This window comes from Phyllobates terribilis, unplaced genomic scaffold, assembly GCF_046119375.1.
Source record: "Phyllobates terribilis strain yellow unplaced genomic scaffold, ASM4611937v1 Scaffold_318__1_contigs__length_2195899, whole genome shotgun sequence".
NCBI lineage: Eukaryota > Metazoa > Chordata > Amphibia > Anura > Dendrobatidae > Phyllobates > Phyllobates terribilis.
In genome coordinates this window covers 481,417-506,280 of record NW_027363078.1, presented here as the reverse complement: position 1 = coordinate 506,280, position 24,864 = coordinate 481,417, and the positions used below count along the sequence as shown (strand labels likewise).

The 24,864-nt window shown below is 43.0% G+C and overlaps 1 protein-coding gene across 3 annotated transcripts in view; it reads right to left on the bottom strand.

The window, feature by feature from the left end:
- LOC141221123 (uncharacterized) overlaps positions 1-24,864 on the bottom strand; it is a 182,757-nt gene that overhangs the window by 27,553 nt on the left and 130,340 nt on the right. For 2 of the 3 annotated variants that reach the window (XM_073666472.1, XM_073666473.1), the window contains exons 3-4: positions 5,141-5,338; positions 118-244 (exon numbers count right to left, since the gene is read on the bottom strand). In XM_073666472.1, the coding sequence (XP_073522573.1) occupies positions 118-244; positions 5,141-5,338 (325 nt within the window). The remainder of the gene's footprint in view (positions 1-117; positions 245-5,140; positions 5,339-24,864) is intronic. The other variant, XM_073666474.1, reaches the window with a different exon arrangement.

Sequence of the window (24,864 nt, the reverse complement as noted above, 5' to 3'; positions counted from 1 at the left end):
AGTGCGACCAACACAATGCACCCTGCACACAGCGGAGACCAGGGGGAAATGAAAAGGGAAAAAACAAAAGCACAAAAGAACAATAATGAAGATTTCTGACAGCAACGACCTTCTTACCTGGGGAGGCACAAGGTCGGGGCTCCTCCTCCATCAAGACCTCCTGGTACAAATCCTGGTGTCCTTCTACATAATCCCACTCCTCCATGGAGAAATAGAGAGAGACGTCCTGACACCGGAGAGGAACCTGACAACCAACGAGAGCGACGTCACCCAGAATATTCCAGTGTATACCGAATAATCTCCCAGCAGTCTCCTCTCATCACCCAGAATCCTCCAGCGTATACTGTATAATCTCCCAGCAGTCTCCTCTCCGCTCATCACCCAGAATCTTCCAGTGTATACTGTATAATCTCCCAGCAGTCTCCTCTCCGTTCATCACCCAGAATCCTCCAGTGTATACTGTATAATCTCCCAGCAGTCTCCTCTCATCACCCAGAATCCTCCAGTGTATACTGTATAATCTCCAAGCAGTCTCCTCTCCTCTTATCACCCAGAATCCTCCAGTGTATACTGTATAATCTCCCAGCAGTCTCCTCTCATCACCCAGAATCCTCCAGTGTATACTGTATAATCTCCCAGCAGTCTCCGCTCATCACCCAGAATCCTCCAGTGTATACTGTATAATCTCCCAGCAGTCTCCTCTCCTCTCATCACCCAGAATCCTCCAGTGTATCTATATATATAATCGTCTTATCCCGTCTGTCTGTCTGTCTGTGTGTGTGTCTGTCTGTCTGTCCAGGAAATCCCACGTCGCTCATTGGTCCGGCAGCAGCCAATCAGCGCCGCGGGATTTCTGAAAAAAGATGGCGGCCGTTAGCGGCTCATCTGCAGGACGGAGCTGAGCGGCGATGCAGCCGGGAGAAGAGCGCTGCAGGTCGGGATACTTCTGCTGCGAGCGCCCGCTATGTCCCGGGTTCTCACAGCGGAAGTATCCGCACAGGCAGCGCCGCTGACATCCATGCGGCAAGGGTGTGAAGGGAGGACCGGGGAGCGGCGCTGACATCCAATTGGTCGCGGCCGCTATTTAAATGTGCCGCACAAATCGGTGATTGGTCGCAGTCTTGGCCCGCGACCAATCACCGATTTGGGCGCCAAATTTAAATATCGGCCGCGACCAATCACCGATCTTGGCTCCACATTTAAACACCGCTGTGCTGATTGGTCGCCGACGCTGGGCGCGACCAATCACCGATTTTGGCGCCACATTTAAATAGCGTCCGCGACCAATCAGTACAGCGGTGTTTAAATGTGGAGCCAAGATCGGTGATTGGTCGCGGCCGATATTTAAATTTGGCACCCAAATAGGTGATTGGTCGCGGGCAGCGCCAGCGACCAATCAGCGATTTTTAACACAAATGTCCGGACCTTTGTAATACCATGCGGATACTGTGGGGACATCAGCGGCTAGGGTGTGAAGGGAGGACCGGGGAGCGGCGCTGCGGGTCGGGATACTTCTGCTGCGAGCAGTCGCTCATGTCCCGGGTTCTCGCAGCGGAAGTAGCCGCACAGGCAGCGGCGCTCCCCGGTCCTCACTAATACGATTCCGCTCCCCGCTCCTCACCAATACGATTCGCTGATTGGTCGCGCTCTGCGCACGCGACCAATCAGTGATCTTGGCGCTAAAGTTAAACACCGCTCTGCTGATTGGTCGCGGCCGCTGCCCGCGACCAATCACCGATTTGGGCGCCACATTTAAATAGCGGCCGCGACCAATCAGCGAGCTTGGCGCCAAATTTAAACAACACTCTGCTGATTGATCGCGGTCGCTGGCTGAGATCAATCAGCAGTATTGGCGCAAAATTTAAACAACGCTCTGCTGATTGGTCGCGGCCTTCAGCCGCGACTAATCAGCGATTTTAGCGCCAAATTTAAACACCGCTCTGCTGATTGGTCGCGGTCGCCGGCCGTGACCAATCAGCAGTATTGTCGCCAAATTTAAACACCTCTTTGCTGATTGGTCGCGGTCGCGACTAATCAGCGATTTTGGTGCCAAATTTAAACACGCTCTCCATTCCTCACTAACACGGTTAGCTGATTGGTCGCGGCCGCCGCACGCGACCAATCAGCGATTTTGGCGCCAAATTTAAACAACGCTCTGCTGATTGGTCACGGTCGCCGGCCTCGACCAATCAGCAGAGCGATGCAGAGCGGGGTTTAAATTTGGCCCCAAAGTCGCTGATTAGTCGCGTCTGACAGCCGCGACCAATCAACAGAGCGTTGTTTAAATTTTGCGCCAAAATCACTGATTGGTCGCGGCCGTCAGACGCAACTAATCAGTGACTTTGGGGCCAAATTTAAACCCCGCTCTGCTGATTGGTCGCGGTCGGCGGCCGCGACCAATCAGCAGTATTGGCGCCAAATTTAAACACCGCTCTGCTGATTAGTCGCGACTAATCAGCGATTTTGGTGCCAAATTTAAACACGCTCTCCAGTCCTCACTAACACGGTTCGCAGATTGGTCGCGGCCGCCGCCCGCGACCGATCACCGATATTGCCGCCAAATTTAAACACCGCTTTGCTGATTGGTCGCGGTTGCCGAACGCTCTGCTAATTGCGCCCCGTCGGCTGCATACCTATTCTAGAATACCCGATGCGTTCGAATCGGGCCACCATCTAGTACTGTATAATCTCCAGCAGTCTCTTCTCCTCTCATCACACAGAATCCTCCAGTGTATACTGTATAATCCGCCAGCAGTCACCTCTCCTCACCCAGAATCCTCCAGTGTATACTGTATAATCTCCCAGCAGTCTCCTCTCCTCTTATCACCCAGAATCCTCCAGTGTATACTGTATAATCTCCCAGCAGTCTCCGCTCATCACCCAGAGTCCTCCAGTTTATAATGTATAATCTCCCAGCAGTCTCCTCTAAGCACATCACCCAGAATCCTCCAGTGTATACTGTGTAATCTCCCAGCAGTCTCCGCTCATCACCCAGAATCCTCCAGTGTATACAGTATAATCTCCCAGCAGTCTCCTCTCCTCTCATCACCCAGAATCCTCCAGTGTATACTCTATAATCTCCTAGCAGTCTCCTCTCCTCTCATCACCCAGAATCCTCCAGTGTATACTGTATAATCTCCCAGCAGTCTCCGCTCATCACCCAGAATCCTCCAGTGTATACTGTATAATCTCCCAGCAGTCTCCTCTCCTCTCATCACTCAGAATCCTCCAGTGTATACTGTATAATCTCCAGCAGTCTCCTCTCCTCTCATCACCCAGAATCCTCCAGTGTATACTGTATAATCTCCCAGCAGTCTCCTCTCATCACCCAGAATCCTCCAGTGTATGACTGAACAACGGGCATGTAAAAGTTTGGGCACCGGGTCAAATTTCTGTTATTGTGAACAGTTAAGTAAGTTGATGATGAAATGATCTAAAAGGCCTAAAGTTACAGATCTATGAAAAAAATGCAAGAGCGCAATAGGGTCTTATGTAACGTAAATAAGTATTAGAACTGCTCACCTGACCGGGTTGTGTGAGACACAACAGCTATAAAGCTTAGAATCCAGATGCTGCAGCTTCCTGGGATGTGTCAGAAATAGATGCTGGGAAGTGAAGTTGTTCTGCGCTCTCCGGAGTCACGACAAACCATACATGACCACACATGATTACTACGGGTAATATATATATACTAATATATATTTATCTTTTTACATTTTAACAATTCCAAAAAGGAAAATGGGACAAAGTAAAAGTGTGGGCACCCAGGATGGTTAGTACCTATAGCGCCCCCTTTTGAAAGTATCACAGCTTGTAAACGCTTTTTGTAGCCAGACAAGAGTCGTTCATTTCTTGTTTGAGAGATTTTCCTCCATTCTTTCTTGGGAAACACTTCCCGTTCTGTGAGATTCCTGGGGCATCTTGCATGCTATGTTATTTTGAGGTCTAGCCACAGATTTTCAATGATGTTCAGATCAGGGGACTGTGAAGGTCATTGTAAAACCGTCAGCTTGCGCCTTTTGAGGTCCTCTATTGTGGATTTTGACGTGTGTTTAGGATCATTATCCATTTGTAGAAGCCATCCTCTTTTCATCTTCAGCTTTTTTACAGATGGTTTTATGCTTGCATCAATAATTTGTTGAAATTTCATTGAATTCTTTCCTCTAAATGTTCCCCATGCCATTGGCTGCAGCACAACCCCAAAGCATGATTGACCCTCCCTCATGCTTAATGCTTGGCGAGAAATTCTGTGCCCTTTTTTCTCCACACATACCTTGGATCATTGTGGCCAAAGATTTCTATCTCGCCCTCATCGGTCCACAGGACTTGTTTCCAAAATGCATCAGGTTTGTTTTGATGTTCTTTTGCATACTTCTGATGCCGAATTGTATGGTGAGGACGCAGGAGAGGTTTTCTCCTGATGACTCTTCCATGAAGGCCATATTTGTGCAGGTGTCTCTGAACAGTAGAACAATGTCCCACAAGTCCAGAGTCTGCTAAATCTTTTTGAAGGTCTTTTGCAGTCAAGCGGGGATTCTGATTTGCCTTTCTAGCAATCCTACGAGCAGATGTCCCTGAAATTTTGCTTGGTCTTCCAAACCTTATCTTGACCTCCACTGTTCCTGGTAACTGCCATTTCTTCATTACACTTTGAACTGAGGAAAGGGCAATTTGAAAATGCTTTTCTATCTTCTTATAGCCTTCTCCTGCTTTGTGGCCTCCACCATTGTCAGAGCTTGGCAGCTGCTTAGAAGAACCCATGGCTGCTGGTTTTGGCAGAAGGTTAGGGGAGGCTGGGTTTTTATAAAGCTGGAAATTGGCATCACTGGCCTTTCCTAACGATGATAGTGAAGAAGCCATAACCCTAACAGGCTAATTAAGGTCTGAAACCTTGGGCAAAGTTATCTGAGCACACAAATCTCCAAGGGTGCCCAAACTTTTGCATCGGCCCATTTTCCGTTTTGTAATATTTAAAATGTAAAAAATTAAAGTATGTATTTTTTTGCCTAAAATCCAGGGGAAATGTGTCATCTGTAACTTTAGGCGTTTTAGAGATCATTTCATCTTCAACTTGCTTAACTATTAACAATAACAGTAATTTTGACCAGGGGTGGCCACTGTAAAATCTCCCAGCATTCACCTCTCCGGTCAGCAGCTCGGTGATCTTGTTCGTGATTTCTAGGATCTTCTTCTCATGTATAGGGGAGTGCAGGGATAGCTCTGTGATGGGGCTCCTGCTGCAGTCATTTCCCAGAATCCACCTCTTCTCGTGGAGATGGATAATAGGAGTCACACAATGATGGGAGTCATCCGATGTCTTCTTCACTATTGTGTAATCCTGTGTATGGATAGAGACCCTTAGAGAATTGACCCATTTTCCTCCCTCAGTAGACACTGATTGTGAACTAGTGTAAAGAGACTACTGAGACCACATCTGGAATAGTGGGTGGAGTTCTGGAGACAACACCCACAAAAAGACGTTAATAACATAAACTGTATGTTTAACACTCGCCTCATTACCGACCACTCTGGGCCGAATTCCTGCCCGCCATCGTGCACCATAATTCAGGACTTAACGCCACATTCAAGCCTCAACGGTCACTACACGTCACAAGTTACAACACACATCATGACATCACAACCTTACAATGCGCTGAGACTTCTGAGGCCTGAAAGCGGCTGGAAGTCCTGACCTATGGTGAGGAGGCCGGAAACAAGACACCCTATGGTGCATAGGACCGTACTACAGCCAGCGAGCTCATCGGAGAAGTGAGTGATTGTTACGGATCTGGGTGGTGGAACCTCTGTGCTGCGGTGCAAGGAGAGACCCAGAGGGGCGTAACTAGGTATCAACTCGGAGCGACCTAGGTCGTACGGCGGCTCAATCGACTCCGTGACCAGGGAGGGTCCGAGCAGAGGGACCAGGTGCTACTCTGGGGACAACCTTGTAAGGGAGCAGGTGACTCCTAAGGTACAGATGGCAGGGACTGACCGATATTGCAGATGGGCACAGCAGGCAGGCTGACGAGTGATCCGGGTAGATGGACTGGCAGACACGGCAGGCGACAGCCTCTAGGTAGGCGGTCAGGTGGTCACGGCAGGTGACAGGCAGGAGCCTCTAGGTAGGCTGTCAGGTGGTCACGCAGGTGACAGGCAGGAGCCTCTAGGTAGGCTGTCAGGTGGTCACGGCAGGTGACAGGCAGGAGCCTCTAGGTAGGCTGTCAGGTGGTCACGGCCGGTGACAGGCAGGAGCCTCTAGGAGAAATTTTTTAAGGAGAAGCAGGGCATGAATGTTCCCCCAGGGTTCCCAAGTTCTCTCCTCTGGGCCAAACCCCTTCCAATCCACCAGAAAAAAGGTTTTTCCTCTTACCCTCTTGGTGGCCAGAATGTTCTCTATCTCAAAAACGTCCTCAGCGGAAACAGGGGCAGGGGGAGTACCTGGATTGTTGGAAAAAGAATTAAACACAACTGGTTTGAGGAGAGATACGTGGAAGGAGTTGGGAATCCGCAAGGTGGCCGGGAGTTTTAACTTGTAGGCCACTGGGCTGATTTGTTTGAGGACTTCAAATGGACCGATGAACCGAGGACCCAACTTATAGGAGGGTATTTTGAGCCGAACATGTTTGGAGGAGAGCCAAACCTTGTCTCCCGGACGGAATTGAGGCGGGTCCAGACGTCTCTTGTGAGCATCATCTGCTCGGAGGACTGAAGAAGTGCGGACCTAGTTGTCACAAACCCATCGGAGCCACATGCCCCTGATCCTTCCTCACAACTTCCGTGAGTTCCGGGTTTAGGATAATGTGAAGCGAGCTTATAAATTTTAGATATTTATTTACTCAAAAGAGCGATGCTAGGTACAATATATACCTGATATATATATACAGTAGTCAGACAAATACAGTAAGGAAGCAGTAATAAGATACAATAAAATTAAAAGGAATAAAAGTGAATATACCACACTTTCATCAAAGGTCTCTGGACACGGCAGGAGGGTTGCTGTCATGGGTCCAGGGTGGTTCCTTGTGTCTTTCTGCACATCTGTAGCGACAGGTGACCCTCAACAGAAGACCCCTCCTCTCTCAAAGAGGGACACATTTATACGTAACTTGGGCAGGGCAGAAAATAGGCGATTTACATGTAATCTCCTTTTCCCTTCTATCAAACATTTCATAATCCATTTCCCAGCAATATTCTCATTGTAAGGTGCGCATGGTAATTGATCTAACACAGGAGCTTTCCCCTGACTTCAGAGGTAATTCAATTAGCTATTCCTCATTGCCATGATTCAATTAGCTCCCCCATACTCTTGTCAGGAATAGGCGTTAGCACTACAAAGGGATATATCATAGCTGACCTGTATTCAATTCTCTCCTGGCTTGTCACCCTGGAATCGAATGGAGGCTCACAGGGGTTGATGTATTGAAGGGAAACAAATGCTGATGTAAATACTTTGTTCTCTCGGAAGTGAGACTGCAGGCCCAGGTACCCATTGTGTTAATGCTGATTACCTGGAAGCAGCAGCAAGAAGGGGGGAACACATGGCCCTCCAACCCCTTGCTGACCATCCTGTATGTCAACCTCCAATACAGTGTCCTATAGCACAAGCAGAACATCTCACCTTGTACATAGTACACATCATATTGCAGGCTGCTATCATTATGGTCTGGGTAATAACTATCCCATCAATGACGCAATATATGATGTTGTCCCTCACACCTAGCACTATACCTTTTCTCTCACGGCATATTCCTTACATTGGTCAGCTGCTATGACAATCAGTATTACTCGTTATAAACATTGGTCATGTCCCTGTGAACGCCATCCTGGGCAATAGCATCCTTTTGGTAATTGCCTTTTGGAGCCAGCATAGTAACGTAATGGTAATTAAGTCATATCCTGACTGTTGGGAATACACCATTTCCCCTGGGGTCCTTTGAAGTCAGACAGACTAGTATTCCTGCTGAGAACTTCATAGCTGGGAATATGAATTTCCAGTCCCTGGCCTCACCACACTAGTATTTTCCCAAATGGTGGAAAATTCGCTGACCAGAGACTCCGCGGCAGGGTTGTCCACAGAAGCGGAGACGGGAAATGGAATCCGGGGATGTTGACCATAGACTACGAAGAACGGGGACTTGGAAGTAGATTCGCTCTCATGGTTGTTGTAGGAGAACTCGGCCCATGGTAGGAGCTCCACCCAATCGGTATGGTGAGCGTTAACAAAGTGCCAGAGGTAGCTGGTAAGGATCTGGTTGATACGCTCCACTTGGCCATTGGACTGAGGATGGTAAGCGGAGGAGAAATCCAGGGTGACATCCAGCAGCTTACACATAGCTCTCCAGAAGTGTGATGTGAACTGAACCCCTCGATCCAACACAATGTGGAGGGGTAGGCCATGGAGACGGAAGATGTGAAGGATGAAGTCCTTAGCCAGCTCCGATGCAGACGGGAGATCAGGCAGAGGGATGAAGTGGGCCGTTTTAGAAAAGCGGTCGGCGACCACCCAAATGACTGTACAACCAGCAGAAACAGGGAGATCTGTAATAAAGTCCATAGCAATGTGCTGCCACGGGGCAGCAGGTACGGGGAGAGGCAGGAGGTGACCGGCTGGAACGCCACTCCTCCAGCGCCAATTTGATGGCTAGCAGTTTTCGGTCTCCTATGGAGTAGTTGCGCTCAGACGAGGAGAACAGTTTGGAGAAGAAGCCGCAGGTTACCATTCTCCCGGATGAAGATTTTTGGGTGAGCACAGCTCCGGCTCTGGAGGAGGAAGCATCAACCTCCAGGAAGAACTGTTTGTTGCAGTCTGGACGGTGCAGCACTGGGGCAGAGGAGAAGGCTTGCTTTAAGGAAAGGAAGGCCTCCTCAGCTTCGGGCGGCCATTCCTTGGGATTTGCTCCCTTACGGGTGAGCGCAGATATGGGAGCAGTCCGGGAAGAGAAGTGCAGGATGAAGAGACGGTAGTAGTTGGCGAAGCCCAGGAATCGCTGAATAGCCTTCAACCCCTCCGGAAGGGGCCACTTTAAGACAGCAGAGAGCTTCTCAGGGTCCATTCGTAGACCTGTCTGGGCGATAATATAGCCCAGGAACAGAAGGGAGGTCTGCTCGAAGAGGCACTTCTCAAATTTGGCATAGAGGTGATTCTGCCTGAGCCTAAGCAGGACCTGACGAACATCCCTCCGGTGTGAGGGAAGGTCCGGAGAGAAGACCAAGATGTCGTCCAGGTACACCACCACGCAGGAATAAAGAAGGTCACGGAAGATGTCGTTGACTAATTCTTGGAAGACGGCGGGAGCATTCCTTTTTGTCGAAGACATCTGCATAGGACCAGTAAGGTGCCGGTAAACCGGGTAGATTAGCCGGGATTGGTGGAGGACGAACCGGGCGGACCGGGACCAGGCAGGTCTTATGGCAATCCTGCCCCCAACGGAGAACTTCACATGATTGCCAATTCAGCACGGGTTCATGTGTCTGAAGCCAAGGTAGACATAGCAATAGGGAGTGAGAGAGACCAGAAAGCACATGGAAGGAGATCCTCTCAGAGTGCAGCATTCCCACCTGCAGGGTTATAGGTTCTGTGACGAGCAGGATGGATACTGGAAGGAGTCTTCCATCCACGGAGGCGACTGCCAATGGTTCGGCCAGAGGTTTGGTGGGAATGTGATATTTCTCTACCAGGGACTGGGAAATGAGGTTCCCAGCAGCTCCGGAATCCAGGTGTGCAATTTCAAAGTAGCGGTTCTCTTCCCAGGAGATAGAGACAGACAAAGTCAGGGAAGGAGAGGGTTTACTTTTGCCCAGGATGACCTCTCCGAGAGGTCCTAGGCACTGGCGTTTCCCGGCTTCACCGGGCAGGAACAGATGAAGTGCTCCTTACTGCCACAGTAGAAACAGCTCCCCTCGGCTCAGCGTGACTCTTGGTGAGATTTGAACATCTTGGTCTGGTCGACCAGCATAGGTTCGGGCGAGCGTGCCCGCGCAATTGCTAATTGAGAGGCAGGTCTCTGGAAAGTAGGAGCAAGATGAGGAAATCTTCTCTGCCGGGTAGTCTCTTTAGCACGTCCCACGAAACGGATGTCAATCCGGGTGGCTAGCGACACCAGGTCATCCAGAGTGGTGGGGATGTCCCGACCGGCTAGCTCGTCCTTGATCCGACTGGAAAGGCCCTCCCAAAAGGTGGACACCAGTGCCTCGCTGGCGAGCTCAGAGGCGAGGGTACGGAACCGTATGGCATACTGGGCCACGGTGAGACATTCTTGGCGGAGACGGAGCAAAGAGGAGGCAGTAGAAATCCTAAGTCCAGGTTCATCGAAGACCCTCCGGAAGGCAGAGAGGAAAGCCGGAAGATCAGACACCAGGGAATCCCCTCTCTCCCATAGGGGGTTAAGCCATGCCAGTGTTTCCCCGGTGAGGTGAGACATGATGAACGCCACCTTGGCCCGGTCGGAGGGAAACTGATGTGCCAGAAGTTCAAAGTGCAGCGTGCACTGGTTCAGAAAGCCCCGACATGAGACGGGGTCACCTCCAAAATGAGGAGGTGCAGAAAGCCGGGGACCTGGGTTGGATGCCGTGGTATTGATGGGCAGCGGCGCTGCCGGAGCGGGAGTGGCACGACTCGAGGCGGACACAGGTGGGACAGACAGCGTGTCCAGGCGGGAGTTGACATTCCGCAGGAAGTTCAGGATGGTTTCCTGTTGGGATCTCTGAAGAGAAACCTCCTGGTACAGGTCAGAGAGCGAAGGAGCTTGGGGGCCACTGGGTTCCATGGCCCGAGCAAACTGTTACGAATCCGGGTGGTGGAACCTCTGTGCTGCGGTGCAAGGAGGGACCCAGAGGGGCGTAACTAGGTATCAACTCGGAGCGACCAAGGTCGTAAGGTGGCTCAATCGACTCCGTGACCAGGGAGGGTCCGAGCAGAGGGACCAGGTGCTACTCTGGGGACGACCTTTTAAAGGAGCAGGTGACTCCTACGGTACAGATGGCAGGGACCGACCGATATTGCAGATGGGCACAGCAGGCAGGCTGACGAGTGATCCGGGTAGATGGACTGGCAGACACGGCAGGCGACAGGCGGGAGCCTCTAGGTAGGCGGTCAGGTGGTCACGGCAGGTGACAGGCAGGAGCCTCTAGGTAGGCTGTCAGGTGGTCACGGCAGGTGACAGGCAGGAGCCTCTAGGTAGGCTGCAGGTGGTCACGGCAGGTGACAGGCAGGAGCCTCTAGGTAGGCTGTCAGGTGGTCACGGCAAGTGACGGGCAGGAGCCTCCAGGTAGGCACGGCAGGTAGCAAGCAGGAGCCTCCAGGTAGGCATGGCAGGTAACGGGCAGGTGCTTCCAGGTAAGGAGGCGGGCAGAGCCCATAGACAGACTGGGGACCGAACGGAAGACAGACTGTCGGGCTGGAGAGTGCTCAGGCTGGCGGACTGGAAAGGTAGTCAGGCTGGCGGGCAGGACTAGCAGCCAGGATAGCAACGGGAACTGAGGGCTGAAGCAGAGGTAAGTACACTATGCAACAACTATTGCTCGGGCACCTCCATTTTGGAGGAGGTGCCTTATATATGGGAGGACCTCCGGCAATTGGCCAGGGACTCCTTAGGACGGCGCGCGCGGCCTCTTTAAGAGGGAGGGAGCGCGCGCGCGTGCCCTAAGAACAGTGCCCGGGAAGCTGGCGCGCTGACAGCAGCGGGAAGAGGAGCGCTGGAGGACGCCGGGCGGGGAGCGCGGCGGTGAGAGGGACGGCGTCTCGGCCTGGCAGGGGGCAGAGTCGCCGATGCTACAGTGATTAGGTATTAGATTTATGTTTATCATCTTACATTTCGGAACTTGGGATCATATGTAATTCAGATGTTCAGAAGTTGGGAACTGCTTATATTTGCTGAGCGGAGAAGAAAACTTTATACCTTTGCACTCAGAAAATGATGGTACAAAAGAGTTTACGTCTCCGCTCAGCAGATAATAGAAATATAGAAGAGTTTACCTCTCCGCTCAGCACATAATAGAAATATAGAAGAGTTTAAATATCCACTCAGCAGATAATAGAAATATAGAAGAGTTTACCTCTCTGCTCAGTAGATAATGATAGAAATATAGAAGAGTTTACCTCTCTGCTCAGTAGATAATGATAGAAATATAGAAGAGTTTACCTCTCCACTCAGCAGATAATGATAGAAATATAGAAGAGTTTACCTCTCCACTCAGCAGATAATAGAAATATAGAAGAGTTTACCTCTCCGCTCAGCAGATAATGATAGAAATATAGAAGAGTTTACCTCTCCGCTCAGCAGATAATAGAAATATAGAAGAGTTTACCTCTCCACTCAGCAGATAATAGAAATATAGAAGAGTTTACCTCTCCACTCAGCAGATAATAGAACTATAGAAGAGTTTACCTCTCCACTCAGCAGATAATGATAGAAATATAGAAGAGTTTACCTCTCCACTCAGCAGATAATAGAAATATAGAAGAGTTTACCTCTCCACTCAGCAGATAATAGAAATATAGAAGAGTTTACCTCTCCGCTCAGCAGATAATGATAGAAATATAGAAGAGTTTACCTCTCCGCTCAGCAGATAATGATAGAAATATAGAAGAGTTTACCTCTCCACTCAGCAGATAATAGAAATATAGAAGAGTTTACCTCTCCGCTCAGCAGATAATGATAGAAATATAGAAGAGTTTACCTCTCCACTCAGCAGATAATGATAGAAATATAGAAGAGTTTACCTCTCCACTCAGCAGATAATAGAAATATAGAAGAGTTTACCTCTCCACTCAGCAAATAATAGAAATATAGAAGAGTTTACCTCTCCGCTCAGCAGATAATGATAGAAATATAGAAGAGTTTACCTCTCCGCTCAGCAGATAATGATAGAAATATAGAAGAGTTTACCTCTCCACTCAGCAGATAATAGAAATATAGAAGAGTTTACCTCTCCGCTCAGCAGATAATGATAGAAATATAGAAGAGTTTACCTCTCCGCTCAGCAGATAATAGAAATATAGAAGAGTTTACCTCTCCGCTCAGCAGATAATGATAGAAATATAGAAGAGTTTACCTCTCCACTCAGCAAATGATAGAAATATAGAAGAGTTTACCTCTCTGCTCAGTAGATAATGATAGAAATATAGAAGAGTTTACCTCTCCGCTCAGCAGATAATGATAGAAATATAGAAGAGTTTACCTCTCCACTCAGCAGATAATGATAGAAATATAGAAGAGTTTACCTCTCCGCTCAGCAGATAATAGAAATATAGAAGAGTTTACCTCTCCACTCAGCAGATAATAGAAATATAGAAGAGTTGACCTCTCCGCTCAGCAAATAATGATAGAAATATAGAAGAGTTTACCTCTCCGCTCAGCAGATAATGATAGAAATATAGAAGAGTTTACCTCTCCGCTCAGCAGATGATAGAAATATAGAAGAGTTTACCGCTCCACTCAGCAGATAATGATAGAAATATAGAAGAGTTTACCTCTCCACTCAGAAGATAATAGAAATATAGAAGAGTTTACCTCTCCACTCAGCAAATAGAAATATAGAAGAGTTTACCTCTCCACTCAGCAAATGATAGAAATATAGAAGAGTTTACCTCTCTGCTCAGTAGATAATGATAGAAATATAGAAGAGTTTACCTCTCCGCTCAACAGATGATAGAAATATAGAAGAGTTTACCTCTCCGGTCAGCAGATAATGATAGAAATATAGAAGAGTTTACCTCTCCGCTCAGCAGATAATGATAGAAATATAGAAGAGTTTACCTCTCCACTCAGCAAATGATAGAAATATAGAAGAGTTTACCTCTCTGCTCAGTAGATAATGATAGAAATATAGAAGAGTTTACCTCTCCGCTCAACAGATGATAGAAATATAGAAGAGTTTACCTCTCCGCTCAGCAGATAATGATAGAAATATAGAAGAGTTTACCTCTCCGCTCAGCAGATAATAGAAATATAGAAGAGTTTACCTCTCCACTGAGCAGATAATAGAAATATATTAGAGTTTACTTCTCCGCTCAGCAAATAATGATAGAAATATAGAAGAGTTTACCTCTCCACTCAGCAGATAATGATAGAAATATAGAAGAGTTTACCTCTCCACTCAGCAGATAATAGAAATATAGAAGAGTTTACCTCTCCACTCAGCAGATAATAGAAATATAGAAGAGTTTACCTCTCCGCTCAGCAGATAATGATAGAAATATAGAAGAGTTTACCTCTCCACTCAGCAGATAATGATAGAAATATAGAAGAGTTTACCTCTCCACTCAGCAGATAATAGAAATATAGAAGTTTACCTCTCCACCCAGCAAATAGAAATATAGAAGAGTTTACCTCTCCACTCAGCAAATGATAGAAATATAGAAGAGTTTACCTCTCCACTCAGCAGATAATAATAGAAATATAGAAGAGTTTACCTCTCCGTTCAACAGATAATAGAAATATAGAAGAGTTTACCTCTCCACTCAGCAGATGATAGAAATATAGAAGAGTTTACCTCTCCACTCAGCAGATAATAGAAATATAGAAGAGTTTATTTACCTCTCCGCTCAGCAGATAATAATAGAAATATAGAAGAGTTTACCTCTCCACTCAGCAGATAATAGAAACATAGAGGAGTTTACCTCTCCACTCAGCAGATAATAGAAATATAGAAGAGTTTACCTCCCCACTCAGCAGATAATAGAAATATAGAAGAGTTTACCTCTCCGCTCAGCAGATAATAGAAATATAGAAGAGTTTATTTACCTCTCCGCTCAGCAGATAATGATAGAAATATAGAAGAGTTTACCTCTCCGCTCAGCAGATAATGATAGAAATATAGAAGAGTTTACCTCTCCGCTAGCAGATAATGATAGAAATATAGAAGAGTTTACCTCTCCGCTCAGCAGATAATGATAGAAATATAGAAGAGTTTACCTCTCCACTCAGCAGATAATAGAAATATAGAAGAGTTTACCTCTCCACTGAGCAGATAATAGAAATATAGAAGAGTTTACCTCTCCGCTCAGCAAATAATGATAGAAATATAGAAGAGTTTACCTCTCCGCTCAGCAGATAATGATAGAAATATAGAAGAGGTTACCTCTCCATTCAGCAGATAATAGAAATATTGAAGAGTTTACCTCTCCACTCAGCAGATAATAGAAATATAGAAGAGTTTACCTCTCCACTCAGCAGATAATAGAAATATAGAAGAGTTTACCTCTCCACTCAGCAAATAGAAATATAGAAGAGTTTACCTCTCCACTCAGAAGATAATAGAAATATAGAAGAGTTTACCTCTCCACTCAGCAAATAGAAATATAGAAGAGTTTACCTCTCCGCTCAGCAGATAATAGAAATATAGAAGAGTTTACCTCTCCGCTCAGCAGATAATGATAGAAATATAGAAGAGTTTACCTCTCCGCTCAGCAGATAATGATAGAAATGTAGAAGAGTTTACCTCTCCATTCAGCAGATAATAGAAATATAGAAGAGGTTACCTCTCCGCTCAGCAAATCATAGAAATATAGAAGAGTTTACCTCTCCACTCAGCAAATGATAGAAATATAGAAGAGTTTACCTCTCCGCTCAGCAGATAATAATAGAAATATAGAAGAGTTTACCTCTCCGCTCAGCAAATAATGATAGAAATATAGAAGAGTTTACCTCTCCGCTCAGCAGATAATGATAGAAATGTAGAAGAGTTTACCTCTCCATTCAGCAGATAATAGAAATATAGAAGAGTTTACCTCTCCACTCAGCAAATGATAGAAATATAGAAGAGTTTACCTCTCTGCTCAGTAGATAATGATAGAAATATAGAAGAGTTTACCTCTCCGCTCAGCAGATAATGATAGAAATATAGAAGAGTTTACCTCTCCGCTCAGCAGATAATGATAGAAATATAGAAGAGTTTACCTCTCCGCTCAGCAGATAATAGAAATATAGAAGAGTTTACCTCTCCACTCAGCAGATAATAGAAATATAGAAGAGTTTACCTCTCCGCTCACCAAATAATGATAGAAATATAGAAGAGTTTACCTCTCCGCTCAGCAGATAATGAAAGAAATATAGAAGAGTTTACCTCTCCACTCAGCAGATAATAGAAATATAGAAGAGTTTACCTCTCCACTCAGAAGATAATAGAAATATAGAAGAGTTTACCTCTCCACTCAGCAGATAATAGAAATATAGAAGAGTTTACCTCTCCCCTCAGCAGATAATAGAAATATAGAAGAGTTTACCTCTCCATTCAGCAGATAATAGAAATATAGAAGAGTTTACCTCTCCACTCAGCAGATAATAGAAATATAGAAGAGTTTACCTCTCCGCTCAGCAGATAATAGAAATATAGAAGAGTTTACCTCTCCACTCAGCAGATAATAGAAATATAGAAGAGTTTACCTCTCCGCTCAGCAGATAATAGAAATATAGAAGAGTTTACCTCTCCGCTCAGCAGATAATGATAGAAATATAGAAGAGTTTACCTCTCCGCTCAGCAGATAATGATAGAAATATAGAAGAGTTAACCTCTCCACTCAGCAGATAAAGATAGAAATATAGAAGAGTTTACCTCTCCGCTCAGCAGATAATAGAAATATAGAAGAGTTTACCTCTCCACTCAGCAGATAATGATAGAAATATAGAAGAGTTTACCTCTCCACTCAGCAGATAATAGAAATATAGAAGAGTTTACCTCTCCACTCAGCAGATAATAGAAATATAGAAGAGTTTACCTCTCCGCTCAGCAGATAATAGAAATATAGAAGAGTTTACCTCTCCACTCAGCAGATAATGATAGAAATATAAAAGAGTTTACCTCTCCACTCAGCAGATAATAGAAATATAGAAGAGTTTACCTCTCCACTCAGCAGATAATAGAAATACAGAAGAGTTTACCTCTCCACTCAGCAGATAATAGAAATATAGAAGAGTTTACCTCTCCGCTCAGCAGATAATAGAAATATAGAAGAGTTTACCTCTCCACTCAGCAGATAACAGAAATATAGAAGAGTTTATTTACCTCTCCGCTCAGCAGATAATAATAGAAATATAGAAGAGTTTACCTCTCCACTCAGCAGATAATGATAGAAATATAGAAGAGTTTACCTCTCCACTCAGCAGATAATAGAAATATAGAAGAGTTTACCTCTCCGCTCAGCAGATAATGATAGAAATATAGAAGAGTTTACCTCTCCGCTCAGCAGATAATAGAAATATAGAAGAGTTTACCTCTCCACTCAGCAGATAGTGATAGAAATATAGAAGAGTTTACCTCTCCACTCAGCAGATAATAGAAATATAGAAGAGTTTACCTCTCCACTCAGCAGATAATAGAAATATAGAAGAGTTTACCTCTCCGCTCAGCAAATAATGATAGAAATATAGAAGAGTTTACCTCTCGGCTCAGCAGATAATGATAGAAATAAAGAAGAGGTTACCTCTCCCCTCAGCAAATAGAAATATAGAAGAGTTTACCTCTCCACTCAGCAGATAATAGGAATATAGAAGAGTATACCTCTCCACTCAGCAAATGATAGAAATATAGAAGAGTTTACCTCTCCACTCAGCAGATCATAGAAATATAGAAGAGTTTACCTCTCCGCTCAGCAAATAGAAATATAGAAGAGTTTACCTCTCCACTCAGCAGATGGTAGAAATATAGAAGAGTTTACCTCTCCGCTCAGCAGATAATAGAGATATAGAAGAGTTTACCTCTCCGCTCAGCAGATAATAATAGAGATATAGAAGAGTTTACCTCTCCACTCAGCAGATAATAGAAATATAGAAGAGTTTACCTCTCCACTCAGCAGATAATAGAAATATAGAAGAGTTTACCTCTCCACTCAGCAGATAATAGAAATATAGAAGAGTTTACCTCTCCACTCAGCAGATAATAGAAATATAGAAGAGTTTACCTCTCCACTCAGCAGATAATAGAAATATAGAAGAGTTTACCTCTCCGTTCAGCAGATAATAGAAATATAGAAGAGTTTACCTCTCCACTCAGCAGATAGTGATAGAAATATAGAAGAGTTTACCTCTCCGCTCAGCAGATAATAGAAATATAGAAGAGTTTACCTCTCCACTCAGCAGATAATAGAAATATAGAAGAGTTTATATACCTCTCCGCTCAGCAGGTAATAGAAATATAGAAGAGTTTACCTCTCCACTCAGCAGATAATAGAAATACAGAAGAGTTTACTTCTCCACTCAGCAGATAATAGAAATATAGAAGAGTTTACCTCTCCACTCAGCAGATAATAGAAATATAGAAGAGTTTATATACCTCTCCGCTCAGCAGGTAATAGAAATATAGAAGAGTTTACCTCTCCACTCAGCAGATAATAGAAATACAGAAGAGTTTACTTCTCCACTCAGCAGATAATAGAAATATAGAAGAGTTTACCTCTCCACTCAGCAGATAATAGAAATATAGAAGAGTTTACCTCTCCACTCAGCAGATAATAGAAATATAGAAGAGTTTACCTCTCCGCTCAGCAGATAATGATAGAAATATAGAAGAGTTTACCTCTCCGCTCAGCAGATAATAGAAATATAGAAGAGTTTACCTCTCCACTCAGCAGATAATAGAAATATAGAAGAGTTTATATACCTCTCCGCTCAGCAGGTAATAGAAATATAGAAGAGTTTACCTCTCCACTCAGCAGATAATAGAAACATAGAAGAGTTTACCTCTCCACTCAGCAGATAATAGAAATACAGAAGAGTTTACTTCTCCACTCAGCAGATAATAGAAATATAGAAGAGTTTACCTCTCCACTCAGCAGATAATAGAAATATAGAAGAGTTTACCTCTCCACTCAGCAGATAATAGAAATATAGAAGAGTTTACCTCTCCGCTCAGCAGATAATGATAGAAATATAGAAGAGTTTACCTCTCCGCTCAGCAGATAATGATAGAAATATAGAAGAGTTTACCTCTCCGCTCAGCAGATAATGATAGAAATATAGAAGAGTTTACCTCTCCGCTCAGCAGATAATAGAAATATAGAAGAGTTTACCTCTCCACTCAGCAGATAATGATAGAAATATAGAAGAGTTTACCTCTCCACTCAGAAGATAATAGAAATATAGAAGAGTTTACCTCTCCACTCAGCAAATAGAAATATAGAAGAGTTTACCTCTCCACTCAGCAAATGATAGAAATATAGAAGAGTTTACCTCTCCACTCAGCAGATAATAATAGAAATATAGAAGAGTTTACCTCTCCGTTCAGCAGATAATAGAAATATAGAAGAGTTTACCTCTCCACTCAGCAGATAGTGATAGAAATATAGAAGAGTTTACCTCTCCACTCAGCAGATAATAGAAATATAGAAGAGTTTACCTCTCCACTCAGCAGATAATAGAAATATAGAAGAGTTTACCTCTCCACTCAGCAGATAATAGAAATATAGAAGAGTTTACCTCTCCACTCAGCAGATAATAGAAATATAGAAGAGTTTACCTCTCCACTCAGCAGATAATAGAAATATAGAAGAGTTTACCTCTCCACTGAGCAGATAATAGAAATATAGAAGAGTTTACCTCTCCACTCAGCAGATAATAGAAATATAGAAGAGTTTACCTCTCCACTCAGCAAATTATAGAAATATAGAAGAGTTTACCTCTCCACTGAGCAGATAATAGAAATATAGAAGAGTTTACCTCTCCGCTCAGCAGATAATGATAGAAATATAGAAGAGTTTACCTCTCCGCTCAGCAGATAATGAAAGAAATATAGAAGAGTTTACCTCTCCACTCAGCAGATAATGAAAGAAATATAGAAGAGTTTACCTCTCTGCTCAGTAGATAATGATAGAAATATAGAAGAGTTTACCTCTCCGCTCAGCAGATAATGATAGAAATATAGAAGAGTTTACCTCTCCGCTCAGCAGATAATGATAGAAATATAGAAGAGTTTACCTCTCCGCTCAGCAGATAATGATAGAAATATAGAAGAGTTTACCTCTCCGCTCAGCAGATAATAGAAATATAGAAGAGTTTACCTCTCCACTGAGCAGATAATAGAAATATAGAAGAGTTTACCTCTCCGCTCAGCAAATAATGATAGAAATATAGAAGAGTTTACCTCTCCGCTCAGCAGATAATGATAGAAATATAGAAGAGTTTACCTCTCCGCTCAGCAGATAATGATAGAAATATAGAAGAGTTTACCTCTCCACTCAGCAGATAATGATAGAAATATAGAAGAGTTTACCTCTCCACTCAGAAGATAATAGAAATATAGAAGAGTTTACCTCTCCACTCAGCAGATAATGATAGAAATATAGAAGACTTTACCTCTCCACTCAGCAGATAATAGAAATATAGAAGAGTTTACCTCTCCGCTCAGCAGATAATGATAGAAATATAGAAGAGTTAACCTCTCCACTCAGCAGATAATAGAAATATAGAAGACTTTACCTCTCCACTCAGCAGATAATGATAGAAATATAGAAGAGTTTACCTCTCCACTCAGCAGATAATAGAAATATATAAGAGTTTACCTCTCCACTCAGCAGATAATAGAAATATAGAAGACTTTACCTCTCCACTCAGCAGATAATGATAGAAATATAGAAGAGTCTACCTCTCCACTCAGCAGATAATAGAAATATAGAAGACTTTACCTCTCCACTCAGCAGATAATAGAAATATAGAAGAGTTTACCTCTCCGCTCAGCAGATAATAGAAATATAGAAGAGTTTACCTCTCCACTCAGCAGATAATAGAAATATAGAAGAGTTTACCTCTCCACTCAGCAGATAATAGAAATATAGAAGAGTTTACCTCTCCACTCAGCAGATAATAGAAATATAGAAGAGTTTACCTCTCCACTCAGCAGATAATAGAAATATAGAAGAGTTTACCTCTCCGTTCAGCAGATAATAGAAATATAGAAGAGTTTACCTCTCCACTCAGCAGATAGTGATAGAAATATAGAAGAGTTTACCTCTCCGCTCAGCAGATAATAGAAATATAGAAGAGTTTACCTCTCCACTCAGCAGATAATAGAAATATAGAAGAGTTTACCTCTCCACTCAGCAAATAGAAATATAGAAGAGTTTACCTCTCCACTCAGCAAATGATAGAAATATAGAAGAGTTTACCTCTCCACTCAGCAGATAATAATAGAAATATAGAAGAGTTTACCTCTCCACTCAGCAAATGATAGAAATATAGAAGAGTTTACCTCTCCACTCAGCAGATAATAATAGAAATATAGAAGAGTTTACCTCTCCGTTCAGCAGATAATAGAAATATAGAAGAGTTTACCTCTCCACTCAGCAGATAGTGATAGAAATATAGAAGAGTTTACCTCTCCACTCAGCAGATAATAGAAATATAGAAGAGTTTACCTCTCCACTCAGCAGATAATAGAAATATAGAAGAGTTTACCTCTCCACTCAGCAGATAATAGAAATATAGAAGAGTTTACCTCTCCACTCAGCAGATAATAGAAATATAGAAGAGTTTACCTCTCCACTCAGCAAATGATATAAATATAGAAGAGTTTACCTCTCCACTGAGCAGATAATAGAAATATAGAAGAGTTTACCTCTCCACTCAGCAGATAATAGAAATATAGAAGAGTTTACCTCTCCACTCAGCAAATTATAGAAATATAGAAGAGTCTACCTCTCCACTGAGCAGATAATAGAAATATAGAAGAGTTTACCTCTCCGCTCAGCAGATAATGATAGAAATATAGAAGAGTTTACCTCTCCGCTCAGCAGATAATGAAAGAAATATAGAAGAGTTTACCTCTCCACTCAGCAAATGATAGAAATATAGAAGAGTTTACCTCTCTGCTCAGTAGATAATGATAGAAATATAGAAGAGTTTACCTCTCCGCTCAGCAGATAATGATAGAAATATAGAAGAGTTTACCTCTCCGCTCAGCAGATAATGATAGAAATATAGAAGAGTTTACCTCTCCGCTCAGCAGATAATAGAAATATAGAAGAGTTTACCTCTCCACTGAGCAGATAATAGAAATATAGAAGAGTTTACCTCTCCACTGAGCAGATAATAGAAATATAGAAGAGTTTACCTCTCCGCTCAGCAAATAATGATAGAAATATAGAAGAGTTTACCTCTCCGCTCAGCAGATAATGATAGAAATATAGAAGAGTTTACCTCTCCGCTCAGCAGATAATGATAGAAATATAGAAGAGTTTACCTCTCCACTCAGCAGATAATGATAGAAATATAGAAGAGTTTACCTCTCCACTCAGAAGATAATAGAAATATAGAAGTTTACCTCTCCACTCAGCAAATAGAAATATAGAAGAGTTTACCTCTCCACTCAGCAAATGATAGAAATATAGAAGAGTTTACCTCTCCACTTAGCAGATAATGATAGAAATATAGAAGAGTTTACCTCTCCACTCAGCAGATAATAGAAATATAGAAGAGTTTACCTCTCCACTCAGCAGATAATGATAGAAATATAGAAGAGTTTACCTCTCCACTCAGCAGATAATAGAAATATAGAAGAGTTTACCTCTCCGCTCAGCAGATAATGATAGAAATATAGAAGAGTTAACCTCTCCACTCAGCAGATAAAGATAGAAATATAGAAGAGTTTACCTCTCCGCTCAGCAGATAATAGAAATATAGTAGAGTTTACCTCTCCACTCAGCAGATAATAGAAATATAGAAGAGTTTACCTCTCCACTCAGCAGATAATGATAGAAATATAGAAGAGTTTACCTCTCCACTCAGCAGATAATGATAGAAATATAGAAGAGTTTACCTCTCCGCTCAGCAGATAATGATAGAAATATAGAAGAGTTTACCTCTCCGCTCAGCAGATAATGATAGAAATATAGAAGAGTTTACCTCTCCGCTCAGCAGATAATAGAAATATAGAAGAGTTTACCTCTCCACTGAGCAGATAATAGAAATATAGAAGAGTTTACCTCTCCGCTCAGCAAATAATGATAGAAATATAGAAGAGTTTACCTCTCCGCTCAGCAGATAATGATAGAAATATAGAAGAGTTTACCTCTCCGCTCAGCAGATAATGATAGAAATATAGAAGAGTTTACCTCTCCACTCAGCAGATAATGATAGAAATATAGAAGAGTTTACCTCTCCACTCAGAAGATAATAGAAATATAGAAGTTTACCTCTCCACTCAGCAAATAGAAATATAGAAGAGTTTACCTCTCCACTCAGCAAATGATAGAAATATAGAAGAGTTTACCTCTCCACTTAGCAGATAATGATAGAAATATAGAAGAGTTTACCTCTCCACTCAGCAGATAATAGAAATATAGAAGAGTTTACCTCTCCACTCAGCAGATAATGATAGAAATATAGAAGAGTTTACCTCTCCACTCAGCAGATAATAGAAATATAGAAGAGTTTACCTCTCCGCTCAGCAGATAATGATAGAAATATAGAAGAGTTAACCTCTCCACTCAGCAGATAAAGATAGAAATATAGAAGAGTTTACCTCTCCACTCAGCAGATAAAGATAGAAATATAGAAGAGTTTACCTCTCCGCTCAGCAGATAATAGAAATATAGTAGAGTTTACCTCTCCACTCAGCAGATAATAGAAATATAGAAGAGTTTACCTCTCCACTCAGCAGATAATGATAGAAATATAGAAGAGTTTACCTCTCCACTCAGCAGATAATAGAAATATAGAAGAGTTTACCTCTCCACTCAGCAGATAATAGAAATATAGAAGACTTTACTTCTCCACTCAGCAGATAATGATAGAAATATAGAAGAGTTTACCTCTCCACTCAGCAGATAATAGAAATATAGAAGACTTTACCTCTCCACTCAGCAGATAATAGAAATATAGAAGAGTTTACCTCTCCGCTCAGCAGATAATAGAAATATAGAAGAGTTTACCTCTCCACTCAGCAGATAATAGAAATATAGAAGAGTTTACCTCTCCACTCAGCAGATAATAGAAATATAGAAGAGTTTACCTCTCCACTCAGCAGATAATAGAAATATAGAAGAGTTTACCTCTCCACTCAGCAGATAATAGAAATATAGAAGAGTTTACCTCTCCGTTCAGCAGATAATAGAAATATAGAAGAGTTTACCTCTCCACTCAGCAGATAGTGATAGAAATATAGAAGAGTTTACCTCTCCGCTCAGCAGATAATAGAAATATAGAAGAGTTTACCTCTCCACTCAGCAGATAATAGAAATATAGAAGAGTTTACCTCTCCACTCAGCAAATAGAAATATAGAAGAGTTTACCTCTCCACTCAGCAAATGATAGAAATATAGAAGAGTTTACCTCTCCACTCAGCAGATAATAATAGAAATATAGAAGAGTTTACCTCTCCACTCAGCAAATGATAGAAATATAGAAGAGTTTACCTCTCCACTCAGCAGATAATAATAGAAATATAGAAGAGTTTACCTCTCCGTTCAGCAGATAATAGAAATATAGAAGAGTTTACCTCTCCACTCAGCAGATAGTGATAGAAATATAGAAGAGTTTACCTCTCCACTCAGCAGATAATAGAAATATAGAAGAGTTTACCTCTCCACTCAGCAGATAATAGAAATATAGAAGAGTTTACCTCTCCACTCAGCAGATAATAGAAATATAGAAGAGTTTACCTCTCCACTCAGCAGATAATAGAAATATAGAAGAGTTTACCTCTCCACTCAGCAAATGATATAAATATAGAAGAGTTTACCTCTCCACTGAGCAGATAATAGAAATATAGAAGAGTTTACCTCTCCACTCAGCAGATAATAGAAATATAGAAGAGTTTACCTCTCCACTCAGCAAATTATAGAAATATAGAAGAGTCTACCTCTCCACTGAGCAGATAATGATAGAAATATAGAAGAGTTTACCTCTCCGCTCAGCAGATAATGAAAGAAATATA